Raw genomic sequence first — 22,081 nt, forward strand, 5'->3', positions numbered from 1 at the left:
AACATCAATCATATAATATACAAAACATACAAAAAAAAACCTAAAAAAATGATAAAATTAACTTATCAGTCCATAAAACCTACAGTATACAACTAAAAAACATCAAAAAAATATCCTAATCACAAAAACTTTCCTAACACATATACGTTCTACGTTCTAAATCAAACAACAAACAAACCTTCCCGCGAATTTCTATTACGACACATAAATCTAAAGTTTATTCGAATCACAATTACTAAACACTTATAAAAACACATAAATTCATAAAATTCATAATTGATCGTAAAATCATCAAAAAAATTAACCTAAAAACCGAAAAAATCAAGTCGATTAAACCTACAGTGTACAACTAAATACATAAAAAATTGATTAAAACTAAAACTAAAACAAACTTACTTTGATGATCGTAATACATGACGATAAACAATCAACGATACCGTCTAGTTAATCGAATAACAAAAACCACCAATTCAATTATTAATCAGTTTTTGGATACGTGATCAAATTTATAATAAACGGTCTATAATACAGGTGCGATCGATTTTGAAAAGTAATGTAAAAAGACAAAAACACCCTTATGGGTACTTAACTAATCAGATTAATTAAATTGAAAATCAACGATAGGAAATCTATCGTACGTAATGTATGATAACCAATTTTTGTATTGGATCTTTTATCTATATATATATATATATTAAAATAAAATAGTTCGAGCCAATTGAGCGAGCATATCGAGCGAGCTCGAGTCAAGAGCGAGCTCGAGTCAAGCCGGGGCTAGCTCAGGCTCGGCTCGTTTACAATCGAGCCGATTTCAAGCGAGCTTTCTCCGAGCTTATTTCGAGCGAGCTTCGAGCCGTGAGCTTTTTGAAAGCCCTACGTGTTATAATACTTAAATACCAATAACATTATGGATCATCAAATTAACATAAAGTCTTTTATTTAACCACTATTTTACTTTATATTTAGTTCTACTTTGTTCGTTTATTTGATTATTAAAAGAAACGTTGATTTTTAGTTTATCAATAAATTAAAATTTTTTAGTCGGTAAAAAGTTATTATTATTAAACTAAATGTTTCTGGTTTTTTCACTGCATCATTTATGGTAGGAATATAATCTAAGTTAAATATACATCGACTTCCCGCCTAAAAGTTTCTGATGCCGTCACCGTGTATATCTGTGAAGATTTTAAAATTTCAAAGTCGAGAATAATTAAAAATAGTATACAACAAATTTACTTGTCCAATACTCCATCGTGCACAATAGAAGACGAAACGGTGGGCCACCTTCTCCTGTCATGGCCATACGCCAAAAAGGTTTGGAATAGGATTACATGGTGGACCAGTATTGATTTCACAACAGATACGTGGCATATGAAGGTAATTTGACTATTTCTTAGACTAAGACTAATGTTTGTAAATGTCATTTTGCTTTTCATTGTAACATATCATATTATTTTTTATTATTTTTTTTTCTGTAACAACCAATTAAGTAACATCGGGTATTCTGTATGTGGCCCCATTGGCTAAAGGTAGCCCGAGCCGGCCGCTATCCGGACGGACGGAGCCCCTATCGGTCCACCTATTTAAGAATTTCCCGGATAAAACCCGACCCCCACCGCCAAAGGCACGACAGCGAGGGGCCGACAAAACCGGGTGAATCAGGACTCGAACACTGGCAAGCCATGATCATCTCTCATATCTCCCATATAAATTGGTGATAGTGAGGTTTGAACCCCATACCTCTCACTAATAAAACGAATGATCTGCCATTGAGCCACATCCAAATTACAATATAAATAAATGATCATCAATTTATTAATTCAACAATTCCCTCCTTTTTAAAATAAAAGAATAATATTAGTATAAGTAAAACTAATTTGCTATAACTAAATAATAATATTAAATTTTGGAGTACAAACATAAAAGTCAGAAAATATTAATTTTCTAGTACCATCGTTGTCGGGTAATCAAAACGTAAATATATTTCGTCAAACTTACAAATCTAAGCACATGTCAAAGTCGTTTACTAGACCAAAATTATATTTTGTTTCTCAAAACAAATCCGTTTTCATTAACTTTCATGCCAGGATGTTCTTAAGAAAAATTTATACAAACCTATGTATTTAGTTTTTTCTTTTAAATTAACTAAAACAAATTATTAACAAAAAAATGAACTAAGGTGCTATATTAAATAAAAAAGTAAGTAGTATATATATTTGTTTTTTGAGCGGCAATTAGAGCGGTGGATTCCCACTACTTCTTCACCGCTCAGCGATGCTTTTAAACAGGGATGGTGTTTACCGACGTCATCAATTGTCAGCTAAGAAGGTAGTCAGTGAAACATCACCCAAACCCCTCACACTTGCCATTATTCGAAGTGCGTGGGGTCTATTATAAGGCAAGATTTCCAATAGAGAAGACGGTGGTAAAATAAAGGCGTTTAACTCCGTATAAAATAGAACAAAATTAATTAGATCACAACTTTAAAATAACAATAATAATAAATCTTATAAACACGTGAATTTGTTACGGGGTATGTATCTGCTGACGTGTATAAAAAGGTATCCCCTTGACCCTACTCTCTCTCTCTCTCACAGCAATCCCAAAAACTGTAGGATATTTCGTTGTCTCTCTCTCTCCCTATTATTTGTCTGTTTTTGCATTAATCAGCTTCATACTTGCTTACACTTGCAGGTTCGCTAATGTCGTGACTTCCGCCATTTGCTCGGTAGCTAGCTAGGTACGTAACTCGTCTCAGTCTCTCTTGTGACCTAGCTAGCTTGTAATACGAAAGCTCAATAGGTGAAGACGGGCTCGGGCTCGAGAGCTCGAGTTCGAGCACGACTCATTTCGGGCGTTTTCTCGGTTCGCAAGTAGTTTTTGTATTATCTATTAATTAATTTTTATACAGTTTAATTTTCCTCATATATATTTTTTCAATTCAAAGTTTTATATACTATACTATTTTGGTATATTTATCACAATACTTGTTAGGATTTTAATGTTAGATATATCAAATAAAAATTATATAAAGAAATAGGCTCGTAATGCTCATGAGCCTGCTCGATAAAGCTTCGGTTCGTTTAAAGTTAGGGGAGGCTCGTTTTAGGTTTTTAATTTTATATCTTAAACAGTCAAACGTGAGTAGTTTTTTCAAACAGTGTGTTCAGCTCGTTTTAGATGTATTTTCAACTTAAAGTTTTATATATAATTATTTTTTTTTTATTTTGCTATTTTTATCAAAAATTTTATATACAATAATTATACATATTATGTAAATATATATTAGATATATTAAATAAAAGTTATATAAAGATAGGCTCGTTTAGGCTTGTGAGTTGACTGGAGCTCATTATCTTACGAGAGACCGAGCTCGAGATCGTCTCACTTCGAGTTTAATTTAGTTTTAAAGCTTAGACTATGTCCGCGAGAAGTTGATTTAGACTCGTGCTGGACTTTTATTAATTAGTTTATATATGAATGCATAACATAATATATATTATGTTGTTACTCTTATCTTGGTTTTTGTATATGATAAGGATTATTACTAAATAAACACATATTAGATAATAATTGGCTCGTTTAGACTTGTTAAGCGGCTCGAGCTCAATAGGCGAAGCTCGAGCTCGTTTTATTTAAGACACTAGTTTTTAGTCTCGAGCTCGTGAGTGGCTTGGCTCGTTTAGAGCCTACACCTTACCAAACACTTGTGTGCTTGGCTGGTTTCATCGACGTTCAAGATGAGGTCTATATGTACCCAACTTGTTTCATTTCGAAGATAAACTTCAAAACTGACTGATACTTTTTAGAATAAAATTTTGATGACAATTTGTTTTCGGTTTTCCTTTTCAGCAATTCCACAAAATGTCTGCACGGAACGATCAAGATCAAATTCAAGAAAATGAAATGTTATTGCGTGCCAGCCAATCAAACATGTAGTATTTTAAAAGTATACTTAATCTTATATATGCACATGTAATAAACATACTCATTTGGTTTATTCTTTTTTACCTGCAGATCTCAACAACATGGAACATCAGAAAGTATTCAAGATTATCCATCAGCCCAACCAAGTGACGAAGAAAGTGGCAGATTTTTAAATGTAGAACTACATCGAGATGAAACACAACAAAGAGCAAGATATCCACAACATAGTCGATCATCCACAGGAACATTATACACTAGGACTTCATCATTAGCATCAGTGGTCTTCTCAAGTTTAGGAACGATGTCAACCTACATCACTGCCATTAGTCCATGGTCGCCCCCGTCATCAAGAAGTACAAGCCCTGGCCCAAGTACTCAGCCAAGATTGGGAGCAGTCGCTGCATCAACATCATCAGCTCCCACCACAAGTAATCCACCATCTGCAGTTCCTGCAAACATAATCACACAGCATAGAAATCAACCAAAACTTGGGTTTCTCAATATTTTAGCAATAGGTAAGTTATTTAGTAATATAATACGTGATTCATAACTTTTTGCATGTATTAAGTGAACAATACTGTTGCAGGATTATACGCCTTTGCTAGTACTAGTTTTATCTCAGCCCCTTTCGCAGGAGGATGGTTTAGTTATGTTCTTCTTTCTATAGTTGCGGCTGCTGCATTTTGGAACTCTCTGGATCTTGGAAGGTGCTGCACCACTCAGAGACAAACGTACGAGGATGTGTGTGGGACTGCTTTTCCCCGTGTTGGACGTCTATCTGGTGGGGTAGGTCACGCTTATTTATTTAATATAAATCATTTTTTTCTAATTACGTAATTTACTTAAAACTGACTTTTGTAATGTTTCTCTCTTTCAGATGCTTGTCTTCATTCTGTCCTTTGTAAGTATAAGAACTTTATTGTGTTTTATAGTTGTAACCAACTTTTTTACATTTGCTAATTAATGCTTATAATTATGCAGTCAACTTGTATAGGGACATTGATGGTGCAAAAGGGCAACCTGCAATACATATTACCACAGTTGGGCATTTTGCTTACATTTGTACTTATCGCGAACTACCTTATCATTGTCTGTATTTGCACGATAAGAGAGGAATGCTCCTGGATTCCAGGTAACCTGTTTCTTCAATTATTATGCCTTTAGTTGTAGGTTCTGGGATTATGCCTATGCTATCAATATCGGTGCTATAGCGGTTATCGGACCATCTGTAAAATAGCGGTCGAAATATCGGCCCAAATATCGGTTCTGATATTTGCGGCGCTATTTACCGATATTTTGCCACTATTTGACTACCGATATATCGGATTTATCGGCGAGTTTATCAGTTCAAAATTTTTGACCCAAATTTGTTAAACTTTTTGGCTCAAAGATGATTCCCATTACCTTTTTTTTTTTTGCCCAGAGCTTAATTCCATTTGATTTAACCCTAAGCCCTAAATCTGAGGATGATTTCATGGCTTTCGATTAATTGACTAAATCATGTCTTAAATTAAAAATATAGTTATTTTGTGTTTTGAACTGTTGACTTTTATGATTTTGGTGTTAAGACTTAAGTATTAATATTAGATAACTTTTGGTGTTATATATATATATACACACACACACACCGCTATCCCACCGCAATAACGGATATCTCAGAACTCGGTTAATGACCGATATCCGCTATTTTTTATCATCAACTGCATAGGATTATGCTAAACAATTAACGTTTCACAAATAAATCACAAACCCATACAAGTACACGCTCTTGTATATTCGACTTCTTGACGAACATAAAGACTTTTTTTATTTATAAGCAATTGACTAACAATAAAACAAAGGAAAACATATATAATACCCAAAGTTTACGTGGGTACATATACCTACCACAAAACCTATTTAACTTCTAATAGGACTCAAATACTAAAACAAACAGAATGTTAAAACTTAAACGACAAGCTAAGTTTAAAATAATAAACTAATTATTATTGTTGATCTTTACCACCACCCCACAAGATCATTATCCAAACCACCCTTTGTTATAATTCAAATGTTGATTTAATTTAATACTCCCTCTCAACATTTGCATCCACTAACCCCATAGCTTCACAAAACTTGGTCATCTTATCATTTGACAAAGCTTTAGTAAACACGTCCGCGACTTGCTCTTGTGTATTTACATACTAAAAAACGATGTCACCATTAAGTACCTTCTCCCGTATGAAATGGTAATGCACCTCAATGTGCTTGGTTCTCGCGTGAAACGTCGGGTTCCTGGACAAGGTTATCGACAACATATTATCACCAAACAAAGTGACTTTATGCTCCTTACCTTTATTCAATTCTTCTAGAAACCGTGCTAACCATGTACACTCTTGAGCCGCCATTGCAGCCGCATGATACTTGGCTTCGGTGGTGGACAACGAAACGGTTGGTTGCCGTTTACTACACCACGATATTGCTCCCGACCCAACCATGAATACGTAACCTGTGGTGGATCTCCGAGTGCTTAGATCACCGACATAGTCGGCATCACAAAAACCAACTATTTCAATCTTAGCCTTCCTCTTGAACAATACTCCATAACTTGGACTCGTCTTCACATACCGAAGCGCACGCCGCACCGCTTCCAAATGAGGCTTCCGAGGCTCTTGCATATAACGACTAAGGACACCAATCGCAAAAGATATATCCGGTCTCGTAAGTTTTAGATAGATAAGACGACCAACGAGCTTCCGGTACACAGTTGGGTCCTCAAGAAGCGTACCTTCTTCAGCACTAAGTTGTGCATTCTTCTCCATTGGAGTTAAAGTTGGTTTGCAACATGCCATGCCAAATTTACTCAATAAATCCACTGCATATTTCCTTTGATGCAGTATTAACCCTTCCAACTTGTACTTAACTTCTAACCCAAGAAAGTGTTTCAACCTTCCTAGGTCCTTCATACAGAATCTAACACACAAGTTCTGCTTGAATTGATCAATTACATCAACTAGATCACCGGTAATAATAAGATCGTCTACGTAAACGAGCACCACCGCCATTCTATTCCCTTTGGCTCGGACAAAAAACTTGTATCGGACGAAGTAGAAACGTTCGCTTCTAAAAATTCTCCAATTTTACCGAACCAAGCTCGCGGTGATTGTTTCAACCCGTACAACGCCTTCTTGAGCTTACACACATGGTTCGGGTATTCTAGACTTTCAAATCCCCTCGATTGATCCATGTAAATAACGTGGTCAATGTCACCATACAAGAACGCATTACTCACGTCCATTTGCCACAACGTCTAATTTTTACTCGCGGCTATGGATAACAATACTCGAACCGTTGTAAGTTTAGCTACCGGGCTAAATGTTTCTTCTTAATCTAACCCGTATTGTTGCGAAAATCCCCGGACTACTAAACGAGCTTTGAACCGCTTAACCGACCCGTCGGTTTTTCTTTTAGTCTGTATACCCATTTACATGATACATGCCTCACATCTTTCGGTTTCGGGATTTACTCCCAAGTTTGATTTTTCACCAAGGCATCAACCTCTTCTTTCATAGCACAAGCCCACTGAACTTTGTGCTTTGCTTGTTCAAACGATTCTGGTTTCGTTTCTTCTTTGTTTTTTAAGACAGCGACATTCGCATACCTTAGATTCGGTTTTCTTTCACGGTTCGATCGTCGAACACTTGGTTCACCGGTCTCGTTTGACGCAGATGATTATCGATGTTTGTACCTGTTTGCCACGGACTGCGTCTAGGAGAGGACAGACCGATATCACCATTTGTTTCATCTTCTTCGGCTGATGTACTTGAAACATCAAAATTAAGTGTCACTTGATTTTTGTACTCTTGTTTAAGCATCGGCGAGTCGGGTAAAGACTCATGGTTATCGGACCACCATGATGATGCTTCATCGAAAATAACGTTTCGGGATACGTAGCACTTCCCGGTTGTAGGATCACAACAATGCCAACCCTTCTTTTCATTATCATACCCTATAAAGATACACCGAATCGCTTTCTTTTCCATCTTATGTCAGAGATGACCTGGAACGAACACATAGCAAACACAACCGAAAACACGAAAATAGCTAACATTCGGTTTAGTATTGAATAATTTTTCAAAAAGTGATAAATACTTCATATTTTGTTGCGGTGTTCGGTTATTAACGTAGGTTGCGGTTTTCATTGATTCGGCCCAAAAACGTCCCGATACGTTTTTATCATGAATCATGCTTCCCGATAGTTCGATTAAAGTTAGGTTCTTCCGCTCGGATACACCGTTTTGTTGCGGTGTGTTTGAATACGTGAGTTGCCTTCGTATCTTACAATTCTTTAGATACTCGTTGAACTCCCTTGATGCATACTCTCCTCCGTTGTCGGATCGAAGACACTCGACATCATGTTTTGTCTTTCGTTCGGCTTCGCCTTTAAACTCCTTAAATTTGCTAAAGGCCTCAGACTTTTCCTTCATGAAATACACCCACAAAAACCTAGAAAAATCATCAATAAAGGTTATCATATATTTCATACCCGAGATTGAAGCTTGCTTCACGGGTCCGAACACATCGGAATGCACGACCTCTAGTGGTTTAGTTGATCGATGTGTGGAACTTTCAAACGGTTGTTGTTGACTTCCCGAACTGACACTGACACAAACTACAACTTTGTTAACTTCTAGCTTTGGTAGACCAACTATGAAGCTTCTTTTAATCATCCGTTCGAGCTTATCGTACCCCACATGGCTTAACCGTTTATGCCATGTCTATATTTTGGTTTGACTTCGTCTTTTCTACGTACGCCGTTCCAGCCGAGAGAAAATAAACCGTCTCATTCTTTTTGCCCTCGTAAGATCGGTTTTGACTTGGTCTCGAACTCATCGAACACCATAACTTCGTTTGGTCCAAATAGAACTTATCTACCCGTCTTGGTAATTTGTGGTATTGAAAGTAAGTTTTTCTTCATGCCCGGTACGTGATAGACGTTATCCAACACGTACTCCTCCTTGTTGCTTCCCGGATGAAAACGAACCTGCCCAACATGGGCGATATTGTGTCTCAGTCATCGGCGATTACAACGACTCGATAGCCCTCATATTTCACAGGACTTTTAGGCCTTCCTTTGTTACTTGTCATGTGATTTGAACAACCCGAGTCCACGATCCATTCGTCTACCACATTATTCTTACTCTCCATCGAGGTTGTTAAGGCTAAAACCGGTTCCTCACATGCATAATGAGCATCGGCATCCCACTGTTCCTCTTCTCGTACAACAGCAACATTACCTTCGTCAGGTTTATTTTTCTGGACACTCTTTTGCCATGTGGCCACGGTTGCCGCAATTATGACATTTATAAGGAAATTTCTTGTTTTGACCCCAGTATCTTCTATCACTTTGATCACCAGTATTATTTTGCTCTTTGTGGTATTATTTTGCCCTTTGTGGTACTGGTACTTTTTGTTGCTACTACTGCCTTCTTGTCTCTTGTTCTTCCCATTATAACCCTTTTGACTTTGGCCTTTATTTGGCCTATACTTTCCTTTATTTCGATTGGCATACATGGCTATTTCCATTATAACTAAAAATAACACAAGCCCTCAATCACCTGTGCTTTGACGAGCCTTATTGCCTCGCGGCTCGCCACGTGTCAGCCGGGACTACTCGCCGTCTTCTTCTTCTACTCCGCTTTCTGGAGCTGCAACCGGGTCTGGGTTTTTAGGGTTTGATTCCGATCGAATTGCCCACCCGTTGCCACATCCGTCGATTTCTCCGACAACGTCGTTGCCGTCGATATCTCCGACGACGTCGTTTCCGGTGGATCATCATCATGCGTCGGCTTCGGTGTCGTCTAGCGGCGGCTCTTCGTCTTTCGATCGGCTGAAGAGGGAATTAGGGTTCTTGAGAGTTACAGAGAATTTGGGGATTAGGGCTTGTTATAATTTGGGACTTTAAGTTTGTATAATGTTTAAGTATAAATCAGATGTTTTAATACACAACCGGTCCACGTAGGATGCACAGTAAGGTGTTTTTGACAACTAGGACGACACATTAGATTTTAATTAACGGAGTTTGTAATCCGTTAGTCGCGGACCGGTGGTTTCAACGTATGTGAAAGTTGAGACCGTTGCCAGCCAAAATGAAAGTTGGGATCACCGCCGGCAAAAAAAAATAGTTGGGACCAATAAAAACCAATTTTCCAAAAAATAATTATATAATGAAATTGATTTTAAATAACGTATTGATGTTAACAAATACTGTTTGTTTTTTTCTTCCTATATATTTTTATTAATATTTTTGAATATGTTACTTTTATTTAATAGCAATATTTGTCATTTGTATTATGTTTGGATTGCTAAATGGCAATGATTTGAACATTCGCAGACCAATTCCATTTAAGTTGTTGTCATCTCTTGATGAAAAGTTTTTGAAAGCAACATCTTTCTTTAATATTTGCAAGATTTGCACAATAATCTTGTTAACTTGTTGGTTATATTTTTTAAAGTTTCCTATTGATCTCTTATACCCTATTGTTTAAGATTAATAATTAGTTTATTACTTTTGTCAGCCGGAAAGTATCATCTTGCTCGAAACATATTTGTGTTGGTTGAATATGTTGTTTATATTTATATGATTTGTTGATATGTTTTTCCACCCGTGTTTAACACTGGTTATACCCTAGTATATAATATAACAAAACCAAGATTAAATAAAGTTCAACGTAATACATACATTATTATCAAAGTTCAATAAATTACCTGAGAAGTTGAACCAAGGGGAGCTAGTGCCCAAGGTCAAGTTTGAACTCAGATTACTAACAAACCAAACTCTTACGTGTAGGGGTGTGCATAAAAAAAATAATAAAAAAGAAGAAGAAGAAATGAGCCGAAACCAAAAAAAATGGCGGTTTGGCTTTAAAACGAACCGAATTTATAGATTTTCATCTTTCATTTTTATTTGAAGTCATTTATAAATAAATTAATAAATATGTAACTCAAATAGTTTAATTAACCCAGACTATTAATTAACAAAACGATTTAGGCCAAATCCATTAATTGCTGCAAAAGAATTTCTGCTCAAAATTTTCTAGTCCAGATACCAAACCATTTTCAAAAACTCAAAATCCAAAATTTTAATTTTCGGTTCCGTTTTAGTTCAAAACCAAACCATTCAGGAGCGGGCTCAGGTAGTTTCTTTTGTATTCGGGTGACCGTATATATTATGATCTTACTATAACTAGAAAATTGCTTGTAACGCCACTCACAGTTTCAGTCTCAAATCTCCCAAATTCATTCTGCAAGTCAAATGCCTATAAACCCTAATTCCTCATTTTCTTTGATTCTCTTCACAAATCAGATTCAATTTCCACAATTTCATTCAATTCATGTTTCAATTGCTCTTCGAATCTTAATTTTGAAATCATCGCATGCAATTGACTGTTAATTGTATGTGTTAGGGTTTTGATTTTATCAATTGGTAATTAATAGAATTCTGATGATTTAAGTACCAATTTACACAATTGACTTGTGAAAAATTAGGGTTTGTTGTTTTAGGGTTAAATTAGGTCTGATTATTATTTATGTTTGTAGGTGATTGATTATGAAGAGGACCATGCCGGCACAACCGTTGGATATATCATCGGATGATGACGATAAACCGAAACAGGGTACTGTCAAACGACCCAAGACCGAGCTTACGGTTATCACTCCCACCAAGAAAGTATTACCTCAAGGTAGTTAATTGCTACTGGTTAAAAGTTAATGATGAATTTTTTTGAATTGGTTATTATTGTGCAGACTTACTGATAAGAAGTGCGAAAATGTATCAAGAATACATGAGCGAGATCCCGATTCCAGCTCAGCGTGGGTCGGTTATATCTTTCACTTCATGGAGTAGTTTAGCAAAGTCGATGAAACAGATGTATCGACAGCCGTTGCATTACTTGACCAATGTTCGTGTGAGAGAGTGGGACCGGATGAGAAGTGATGCAGCCGGTGGTGATGAACCGTTGGACACTGTCATTCATCCGTGTAAAGCTGAGACGAATATATGGCTCATGGAAGAGGTTCATCGGCTCACAACGTCGCATCAGTTTCTTGCTAAATTGTGGTCGGCTGATCCGATGTACAATGCTTTTATTGATTCTGTTTTTCCCCAGTTATGAAGGTTGTTTATGTAATTTTCTATTGCTAGTTGACTTTGGTAGTGTAGTAAGCAGATTTAGGATTTGTGATGTTTTATTTTCTGTAGCTTTAATATTCAACTGTGTTTGTTTGTTTGTTTGTTTGTTCACATAATGTAGTTTACAGTTTTGTTTTTAATCTAGTGAAAAAAGTTGCATAGATTGATGTTTGGTGGAATATTTGTTGAAACCGTCCAAACCAAAGGAAACTGGTCCGTTTGAGATTAATATGATTTTATTCACGGTCGATTTTGTTGATTTAACAGCCAGGTTGGCGTTTTGAAACTTGAAACGAGTTGTGTAAAACTGAATCTATCGTTTATTTGATCTTCATTTTTATAATATGAAATATATGTTTTAGAACTTAGCAGAGTAAACCAAACCTACCGTTTTGTTCTAAGTTTCCTTTTTAGAATATGTATGTTTTCGAACTTGAAACAAGCCGTGTAAACGAAACGTACTGTTTATCTAATCTTCATATTTGATATATGAAATATACTCGCTTATGTATGTGTGATATTCGTAAGCACAAATTGGTTCAAACAGTGAATTTTAACATGTTATTTTATAGCTAATAGTTCGACCCAAAATTACCGGAATCCAAACACCCTTAAAGTGAATCTACATATAATAATGCATAAAACTAAGTGGTACAAAACAGTAAATATACGTCGTATCAAGGGTAAATCTCCCCGAAAAACAAATAGTTACTCGTTTTATAAACGTTGTGTTCCTCGGTAGAACAAATACATCAACGTGAGGACAACAAATCGATATTTGAACTGCAAAGGATATGTATAGCATCATATAGCATGAAAAATATAAGAAAACTTGGGTAAAAATCAGCAGCTCTAGCTTTGGGTGTGAACCGTGAAGTGAGTTTTTCTCTCTAACAAATTGTTACACGAGCAATACTTTGGATATCTTCTTCATATACACAACCAATGACCATAAAGCTAGCCCAGCTGACACATATAGCAAAGCAACACCAGATATTCCCAGTAACCCTACCTCCGTAAAACTGCATATTATGGTCAGAAAGTCAAAACGTTGATTTCTTTAGAATTAAGAAAGTATTTTTGCATACAAACCTGGAGTCTCTAATTGCAAGAAGAATGGTTAATGAAGTCATTTGTGTGGCTGTTTTCCACTTTCCCAAATTATTTACAGCAACAGCCTGAAAATCATGCATTATATTTACACACATACACGCACACATATACATGTATATAAAGATGATGTTAGAAGATACCCCTGAAAGTTTACCACCCTGTGAAGCAGCCCATTCTCTAACTGCAGACATTGTTATCTGCAAAATAGGTTGTGAAATGTTCATCAGATACCTAAACATCATTAAGGTTTATTAAGATATCGATAAGGTTAATTGATTGCAAAATGCAAAAGACAAAGTGTCACAACTTATATTCCCACTGTCTAAAAAGAATGAAGCACTTTCTGTTAGGATTAAACGCACACACGAAAGCAATAAACGAACACGAGGATTTAACGTGGTTCGGTCTAAACTGACCTACGTCCACGGGTGGCAACTAGGTATATCTTTATTGAGTGACCAAATATTACAAGTACATAATGTTGTTTATATAGAGACTGAACTAGGGTTAGTAAATTATTATGCAAGAAATCTAAACCGGGCCGGGCTTGGGCCCGACCGCCCACACCCGTCTCCTCTTTTGACTTCATATAATAAACCGGGCCAACAAGGCCTACGAACCCAACAATCTCCCACTCGGAGGCCTTGAGTACTCTCGTCTGCACTCCTGATTGTACTTCTGTAATCTGAACATTAAACTTCTTCTAGTTGCCACCGCCTTCTCATCAATTAACCAGAAGGCCCGTTGAAGCTCCCCGGAGCTCCAACACGTCAGTCACGGCTGAAACTGCCCCTGACCCATTCTCTGCCCCTACCGGCTCCCACTGTAACGAACTACCGGATCCTGAGATAACCTGAGAACAAACACTCTCTATATTCAGCAAGTAATTCATTGGAGAGACTTTTACAGCTGGAATACTGGTTTTCTTAATCCACTGTCGACCTGGAACTGTAACTGAAACACGACCTGTGCTCCCACTGTCACGATGTCCCCCAACTGATTTAACCTTCCTAGCTCGTTCATCCTGAATCTTCACTTTGGCTCTGGGTTTGTTACTTGCAAAACGAACCTTCTTCTGCCCACGAGATTCTGTGAACCGGATTTTGTCTTTCACCAAAACTGGATCCACTCCTTTTGATGACATGCCGACCATATACAATGAACCCATTTTCTTTCCACGAGCAACAACGAGATTCCCTTTGACTACTTTCCACTGCCCATTCCCGAACTTAACATCGTGCCCTTGGTCATCCAACTGCCCAACTGAAATCAAACGTTTCTTCAAACTTGGAATAACCCTCACGTCTTTCAAAGTCCAAGAAGTACCGGCTGAAGTTATCAAATCAACGTCTCCCATACCCGTAACCTCTAAAATATCATCATTCGCTAGTCGAACCTTTCCAAAATCCCCAAATTTAAGATTCTTCATCGTTTCACTACAGTGAGTGGCATGAAACGATGCACCAGAATCCATCACCCAAGCATCAACGCTACTCTCAACACTACAAACCAAACCCTCATCACTACTGACCCCGTCATCTGTGTCGTCTTCTGTAACGTTCACCTCTTTCTTACCATTCGGACACTGATTCCTGAAGTGTCCTTTCTCTTTACAACCCCAACATTCAATATCCTTACGAGTCTTAGACTGACTCCTCTTCCTGCTCCCACTGCCTCGCTGTTTTCCCCTACCTCTACCTTCTGTGACTAAAATATTGCCTGATGATTCACCTGAACTTCTGCGTCTTGAATCTTCTCCCAGAATCAGATCTCGAATCCCATCGAAAGTAATATTTGTAGACAAACTACAAACTGCAGTCACTGTTTGCGACCAACTGTCGGGTAAAGAGGATAATAACAAGAGGCCTTGAACTTCATCATCAAACTTAATGTCAACTGACACTAAGCGGGACAAGATCGAATTAAGATTATTGATATGAGTTGTAACTGACCCACCCTCTTTCATTCTTGTTGTCACTAGCTCTCGGATAAGATAGACTTTATTCGCTGCCGAAGGCTTCTCATATATGTTGGATAGTGCGTCCATTATACCACGGGCTGTGGTTTCTTTCATGACGTTAAACGCCACATCTTCCGACAACGACAATGTAATACAAGCCCTAGCTTTCTTGTCTAACTTCTTCCAATCTGCTTCTGACAGCTTTTCTGGTTTTTCATCCTCAAACACTACATCCAAGTCTTTCTGACAAAGTAGTGCCTCAATCTGCATCTTCCACCAACCGAACTTCTGTCCGTCAAACTTCTGTATCGAAACCTTTCCGTCTTCTGCCATAACAATGACTAAAACGAAAAAACTGGATAAAAACAGAGACAGACACAACAATGGCACGAGCCTGAACTTAACGGCTGTTCAACTGAACTCTGTTAATAATCAACCTATTTTAAACGTGCAGCGGAATAACGAACTGTAAATCAGAAAACTGAAACTTTAACTGAAACGATAAAACCTGACAAACGCGGTTGGCACTGGTTTAGATTTCTTTAACGCTTCTTCTGACTTAACAACTGTTCTTCAAAAATAGGATCTTGTTTCAATTGCTCTTAGACCTGTACTTTGCAACTTAGGATGGACCGAAAATATTTCCGGGCTAAACTGCCAACACTTGGCACATCCAAACTTAAACAAACTGGTCGGCTGCCTTTGTATTGTAAGACCCACACAAACTGACTGCCGACGATATGTTCAGTTAGGCTGATCAGCGATAACAGGTAATCAGGCCGGCTTCACTGCTCGGCTACCACACTTATACTTCGACCACAAACCCGTAACTGCAGCTGGTTACTCAGTTCTGTCGGCTAGACTGCCCGACACGACTTTTAGCGGTTGATGCTTCTTGAATAACGATCGAACAAATCGGTAATAGGGTGGCGGCGCTACTGCCGGCAAACCCTAATCGAACTGATGACCAACAAGACGAACCCGGTGACCGCTGGGTTAATTTGGCGGCTGCCAAAAAACGAAACCCTAGATCAACCCTATCTTCTGCAATCGTGAAAGAAAGTGTTCTTCGTGTGATCCGAACCTAAGCTCTGATACCACTTGTTAGGATTAAACGCACACACGAAACCGAACACACACACGAAAGCAATAAACGAACACGAGGATTTAACGTGGTTCGGTCTAAACTGACCTACGTCCACGGGTGGCAACTAGGTATATCTTTATTGAGTGACCAAATATTACAAGTACATAATGTTGTTTATATAGAGACTGAACTAGGGTTAGTAAATTATTATGCAAGAAATCTAAACCGGGCCGGGCTTGGGCCCGACCGCCCACACCCGTCTCCTCTTTTGACTTCATATAATAAACCGGGCCAACAAGGCCTACGAACCCAACACTTTCCTTGTATGATAAGTTGTTCAATTCACTTTTAACTTTTTGTGCATGTTGATAGCCATTATTGCTTGAAAGCAGTTGTTAAATCACAAGTTTCCTTCTTTTTTTTCCTCATAAAGAGTATTTTAGACATCCTAACAATTCTAACACACTTTGTGCAGGGTCAAACATTGTAACATCCCGAAATTTCTAAAGTAATATTTATTATATTATTGTGTCGGGTGAAATAAACGAGTTAGTGGAACGAAAATAATAATAGCAAAATATGAAGACTTAGTAAGATAATTAGATGGGATTAGATATGGACCAAAAGGAAATATGGGCTTTCGGTCCATGGGCTTAAGGGAGTATAAATACCCCCTTAAACCCCAATCCTTTCCATTCCATCCATTTATCCATCCTAATCTCTACACACTCCAAAACACACACAACCCGAACCAACATCCAAAGGCGAGGACCCGAGCTCGTTGGTGCTAGATCGTCGTGACGAACCAAAGCAACAAGACCAGCTCGTGTTCGTAGTTCGACTCATTTACGGTACGTTTATATCGAGAACTTGTTCGTTAAGGTTTGGATTAGTATAGAAATGATAGATCTGTGTTTGTATGGTAAAAACGAATCCAACAAAGCTAAACTTACTGAAAATGGATATGATTTGATGGGTTAATCGATTGATAAAAGAACCCGTAACCTATATGCCTAAATCGCACCCTTTAAACATCGATGTTAGGTCGATTTGATGGTTGGGGTTTGTAGGCGCTGGGCAGGCGATTCTGTGGATACCTAAATCGAGTTATTTGGTTAAGAAACGAAGATGATTAAGGGATTTAAGGACGAACAGTACCTGCAGCTGGACAACTTCGCCTGCAAGCTAAGTTCGCCTGATGAACTTCGCCTGCAAAGCTAAGTTCGCCTGATGACAACTTCGCTGCAAAGCTAAGTTCGCCTGATGACAACTTCGCCTGCAAGCTAAGTTCGCCTGATGAACTTCGCCTGCAAAGCTAAGTTCGCCTGATGACAACTTCGCTGCAAAGCTAAGTTCGCCTGATGACAACTTCGCCTGCAAAGCTAAGTTCGCCTGATGAACTTCGCCTGCAAAGCTAAGTTCGCCTGATGACAACTTCGCCTGCAAAGCTAAGTTCGCCTAAGGTTTAACTTCGCCTAAAGCTAAGTTCGCCTAAGGTTTAACTTCGCCTAAAGCTAAGTTCGCCTAAGGTTTAACTTCGCCTAAAGTCAAGTTCGATTAGAAAATAAATTAAAAACGATAAGTAAAAGTAAGCTAATACTAGGCCACCAGATTAAATCAGGCGAGTATTGATACGTGTAACTTATACAGTCAGCCGAGCTCAGTTAAAGAAGGGATTTACAACTATCGGAGGAAGAAGCAGAGTTCAGGTGAGTTTCTAGCCCCATTTATGTGTTATGTTTTCGGGGCTGTGTGCATACTCGATATGTTTGTTAATACGCTTATCCTAAGAGATAAGTGTATGCCTTATGTGAATGATGTGATATGTATGAATGATTGCTTGATAGTACGTGAACGATCTTCGGATATTGCATGTACTGTCAGGTTGTAACGCTATGTATAAGGTAAGTATGATATGTATGCTTATGTGTATGAACGTGATAAAGTTAATAAAAGAAAGAAATGATGGTTGTATGGTTGTATGGTTACGAAAAGGGTACCGAGCCCTAATAATACTCGAGGTATGATGTATGGTTGTATGGTAACGAAGAGGGAATCGAACCCTACTAATATTCGAGAACTAGGGAACCGAACCCTACTAATATTCGAGGAAAGAGGGTACCGAGCCCTAATAATACTCGAGGAGAGAGGGTACCGAGCCCTAATAATACTCGAGGAAGGAGGGTACCGAGCCCTAATAATACTCGAGGTATGATGTATGGTTGTATGGTAACGAAGAGGGAATCGAACCCTACTAATATTCGAGAACTAGGGAACCGAACCCTACTAATATTCGAGGAAAGAGGGTACCGAACCCTAATAATACTCGAGGAATGAGGGTACCGAGCCCTAATAATACTCGAGGTATGATGTATGGTTGTATGGTAACGAAGAGGGAATCGAACCCTACTAATATTCGAGAACTAGGGAACCGAGCCCTACTAATATTCGAGGAAAGAGGGTACCGAGCCCTAATAATACTCGAGGTATGAGGGTACCGAGCCCTAATAATACTCGAGGAATGTAGGGCGTAATGCTCTTTATAACGTAAGATATGAAAGTAAGTTAATACAAAAGAAAGTATGAATGAAAGAATATAAGTTTATGTGTATTGTATAGTGTATGATTAACTAGAACTCACTCAGCGTAGCTGACTTTTAGTATGCACGCAGGTGAGTAGAATGAGACAGCTAGCTTGAGCGGGCACATGGTGGGCGAATAGGAGACTGGCATCTGAAGACTCAAGATGTTTTAATGTAATTGACGTTTATTTTGAAAGACTAGAATGTTTAATTGAGGCAAGTTTTGGATTGCTGTAACGTTTCATGAAAGTTTTTATATTCCGCGAAAGTTTTAATGAACTCTGATTTGTACGAACTGTGTTTATGAGTAAATCCGACGCTAAAGTAGGGCTACCGGGTTCAGGGCCTTACAAACATAAGATACATTTAACATGTCAGGTCAAACATAGAATATATTCTCGTACAATCCAAATGTATTTAAAAATCTAAAGCGATTTTACACTGACATATACCTAAAAAACATGATGGAAACGTTATGTTCATGCCTAATGAAAAGTATCATGAAAGAAAATGAACTTTTTTGCAACGAGTCTGCATGTGCCATGTGCCAACAAACTAATAATAGTCATTAGCCTAACTTGCAATTCCATTATAATGCTGAAGTCCATCAATTAATTCAAAGAGAAACAAAAAAACATCAATTTCTCATATACCAATTAATAAGAAAAAAGAAGCATCAGGTTGAGTTCGGCAGCTTTGCCATTTTATGTTTGGCAGATTTGAGCTAATGTCAAAGCATCTCATTTATGTAATGTGTACACCATTAAAGTAACTGTTATTCACAATATGTCCTCTAATTGAAAGTATAAGCTGTTATATATCTGCATTAACAATATGCAAAGATGAAGCATTACCTCTCTGCCAATAACTGCAATTGATGGTACAGTCAATAACCAAGGCAATTCTCCAAGCATAGAAGCTTCTGGAGGTTTTGTACATAACAAGACCAGGGTAGTAGCAACCATAAGCTGCACACAGTAAGCATATATATTTAAACAAATGAAATGATTGTTAAATAAAACAGAAATAACAATTATCAGAAATGAAAAATGAATGGACAAGTAAAGGCGTACCTTATCAGCCACCGGATCTAAAAATGCACCAAAAGCGGTTCCTAAGTTCATCTAAAACGCATCAAACAAGATGAGTTGAACTGAAAATGAAAGTTTCTTTAATCTTTATTAAACTTCAAAACATAACATGCGTACTTTTCGTGCAAGATACCCATCAAGCCAATCTGTAATTGCAGCAGCAATGAAGATTCCTGTGGTAGCAGTTGTCCCCAACCGACTATTCATATAAAAAGCTAATAACATTCAAAAAAACAGGTTTGTTAGTAACAAAACAGTAATATCAGGCTCCTCCTGATCATTTGAATCTCAACAAAAACAAATACTTCATGCCACTTTTAATCATATGAGCAGACAAACAGTTAAAATGAAGTCAAAATTCAACATGTTTAATACCAAATTTAAAAGGTAGACTGTCTTGGCATTCACAAGTTTCACAGATTATCATGTGTCATAAACAAGACAGAGAAACTGTAAGCAGAATGCTGCAAGTTAAACAAGTTTTCTTACATTGGATAAACTAACAAGCAGTTAAACAAAATCAAAACCGCAACATGCATTGATTTGAATACCAGACTCAAGAGGTAGCTTGCCATAACATACACAAGTCACAATTCATGTATCACAAGCAACACATGCCGCACGCTAAACCTTTTTTCTTACATTAACTTTTCTCTGCACAAATACTTCATATCACACAATGGCGTAAATCAGAGTAACAAACTTCACGCAAATTATTCGCAGCAAGCTAAAACAGATACATAAACACGCAATCAATACGAATAACACAATCGAACATAACCTATCACTATCATCCTCCTTAAATCAAACCAAATAAAACCTATTACTATAAACATTCTAAACGAATCGATCATTTTAAGTTTATACAAAACCTACAAATCTCCACATTTCGCATCAATTCCTCGACACCGCAGATCTAATCACACGTCTATCAAACGAAATTCACAATTATACAAAACTATAAAAAAAACGCATAAAAAATCCTTGAATCTTGGAATAAAAGGTGAATAATGACGTACTGGTAACGATAACAGGAATCGCTACGACGCGTCCGATGGTTAAAATCGTCGGCAGCGTGAGCAATTTATTCGTCGGAATTTGTTTCTCTTTCTCTTGCTTCTTCGATTTGTGGTTTTCCGGAGATAATGCAGTCAATTTTTCACCTCCGTTATTATTATTATTATTATTATTATTATTATTATTATTTACCGATCCCATGGTCACACTACCGTCGTTAAACGCCTTCTTCTTCTTCTGGCCACGAAACCCTACCTTATTATTAATATTATTATAATTATGTCCTCCACCAGCTCGAGCACATACGCCGTTGGTGGAGGGAAATGGAAGAGGTAACGACGGTGTGGAGTTTAAGGAGGTTAAAGGAGGACATGGTGGCAAGGTAATGTGAAGCTTAAATAGGATGCGCACCAGGCGTTTATGTTAGCACGTGAACTGAGCACGGGGCGTACGTTAGCACTTGTTTCCGGATATTAATATCTCCAGGAAATGGGTGGGGTGAAACAAGTTAGTGAAACCTTATCTTTCTGCTACGTCTGCGCCACATCAACTTTCATATACCCATTTCACATCCACATTTTCAATGGAAATGGGTTGTGTGAAACAGGGGGGGGGGGGGGGGGAGGTGAAACCATTATTATATTAATTTTTTTAATATTTTAATAAATTTAAATTTTTTGAAATAACACATTAAATTAAAAACTTACATTACTTATTAAAAAAAACTCCTAAACTCACTCGTTTTTCTCGGCTATCTCCTTTTGTTTTTTCTCATACCACCTCCTTTTGAAGCCCGTTAATGTGTCAAGGTCGACAGCCATGATCTCCATCTCCTCCTTCTCGATCCTCCGCCTCTCCCTCTCTTCCTCCCTAAGGTTGAAAACTCGCATCTGTTCAACCATTAGTTTACCGACTTCCTCGGCTCCGGAAGCTGACCCCGACGCAGACCCCGAAGCAATGGATTTTGCTTTCTTCCTTCCAATCGGGCGCTGAATGGGGTCCTCGTCGGCCAAGTCATCTAGGTTTACATGAGTCATAGACCTTCCGTCGGATGCGCCGGGACTGGCGTCAATGTCGGCGTCGGCCGAGGATCGTTTGTTTGACCCCGACGCCCTCTCGTCTAATCGTAGTTGC

General features: G+C 37.9%; 3 protein-coding genes across 3 annotated transcripts; 2 read left to right on the forward strand and 1 right to left on the reverse strand.

Moving 5' to 3' along the window:
* The first annotated feature begins 4,021 nt into the window (after positions 1-4,021).
* Positions 4,022-5,656, forward strand: LOC143549817 (amino acid transporter AVT1I-like). The gene is made up of 4 exons (XM_077040617.1): positions 4,022-4,442; positions 4,514-4,713; positions 4,805-4,828; positions 4,909-5,656. The coding sequence occupies exons 1-4, from the start codon at positions 4,229-4,231 to the stop codon at positions 5,089-5,091; spliced, it is 621 nt and encodes a 206-aa protein (XP_076896732.1). The 5' UTR covers positions 4,022-4,228; the 3' UTR covers positions 5,092-5,656.
* Positions 5,657-11,342: 5,686 nt separating this feature from the next.
* LOC143549829 (protein RDM1-like) lies at positions 11,343-12,203 on the forward strand. The gene is made up of 3 exons (XM_077040625.1): positions 11,343-11,361; positions 11,506-11,648; positions 11,713-12,203. The coding sequence occupies exons 2-3, from the start codon at positions 11,516-11,518 to the stop codon at positions 12,078-12,080; spliced, it is 501 nt and encodes a 166-aa protein (XP_076896740.1). The 5' UTR covers positions 11,343-11,361; positions 11,506-11,515; the 3' UTR covers positions 12,081-12,203.
* A 546-nt stretch (positions 12,204-12,749) lies between these two features.
* LOC143549835 (CDP-diacylglycerol--glycerol-3-phosphate 3-phosphatidyltransferase 2-like) lies at positions 12,750-21,406 on the reverse strand. The gene is made up of 7 exons (XM_077040631.1): positions 20,950-21,406; positions 20,048-20,145; positions 19,913-19,963; positions 19,694-19,807; positions 13,351-13,407; positions 13,190-13,275; positions 12,750-13,119 (listed from the first exon to the last, which is right to left on the reverse strand). The coding sequence occupies exons 1-7, from the start codon at positions 21,146-21,148 to the stop codon at positions 12,999-13,001; spliced, it is 726 nt and encodes a 241-aa protein (XP_076896746.1). The 5' UTR covers positions 21,149-21,406; the 3' UTR covers positions 12,750-12,998.
* Positions 21,407-22,081: the final 675 nt, after the last annotated feature.

The sequence above is a fragment of the Bidens hawaiensis genome, unplaced genomic scaffold, assembly GCF_021521415.1.
Source record: "Bidens hawaiensis isolate Kalapana, Puna unplaced genomic scaffold, B.hawaiensis_p1.1 tig00000978_1, whole genome shotgun sequence".
Taxonomy (NCBI): domain Eukaryota; kingdom Viridiplantae; phylum Streptophyta; class Magnoliopsida; order Asterales; family Asteraceae; genus Bidens; species Bidens hawaiensis.

What these genes read in the sequence shown, in the direction of transcription:
- LOC143549817 (XM_077040617.1), top strand. Translation starts at nt 4,229, where the DNA reads ATGTCAACCTACATCACTGCCATTAGTCCATGGTCGCCCCCGTCATCA. An exon ending in TCTCAATATTTTAGCAATAG is followed by an intron (nt 4,443 to 4,513) that starts GTAAGTTATTTA and finishes ATACTGTTGCAG; the next exon opens with GATTATACGCCTTTGCTAGT. An exon ending in TTGGACGTCTATCTGGTGGG is followed by an intron (nt 4,714 to 4,804) that starts GTAGGTCACGCT and finishes TCTCTCTTTCAG; the next exon opens with ATGCTTGTCTTCATTCTGTC.
- LOC143549829 (XM_077040625.1), top strand. Translation starts at nt 11,516, where the DNA reads ATGAAGAGGACCATGCCGGCACAACCGTTGGATATATCATCGGATGAT. An exon ending in CAAGAAAGTATTACCTCAAG is followed by an intron (nt 11,649 to 11,712) that starts GTAGTTAATTGC and finishes ATTATTGTGCAG; the next exon opens with ACTTACTGATAAGAAGTGCG.
- LOC143549835 (XM_077040631.1), bottom strand. Translation starts at nt 21,148, where the DNA reads ATGGGATCGGTAAATAATAATAATAATAATAATAATAATAATAATAAT. An exon ending in GATTCCTGTTATCGTTACCA is followed by an intron (nt 20,146 to 20,949) that starts GTACGTCATTAT and finishes GAATGTTATTAG; the next exon opens with CTTTTTATATGAATAGTCGG. An exon ending in ATGGGTATCTTGCACGAAAA is followed by an intron (nt 19,964 to 20,047) that starts GTACGCATGTTA and finishes GATGCGTTTTAG; the next exon opens with ATGAACTTAGGAACCGCTTT.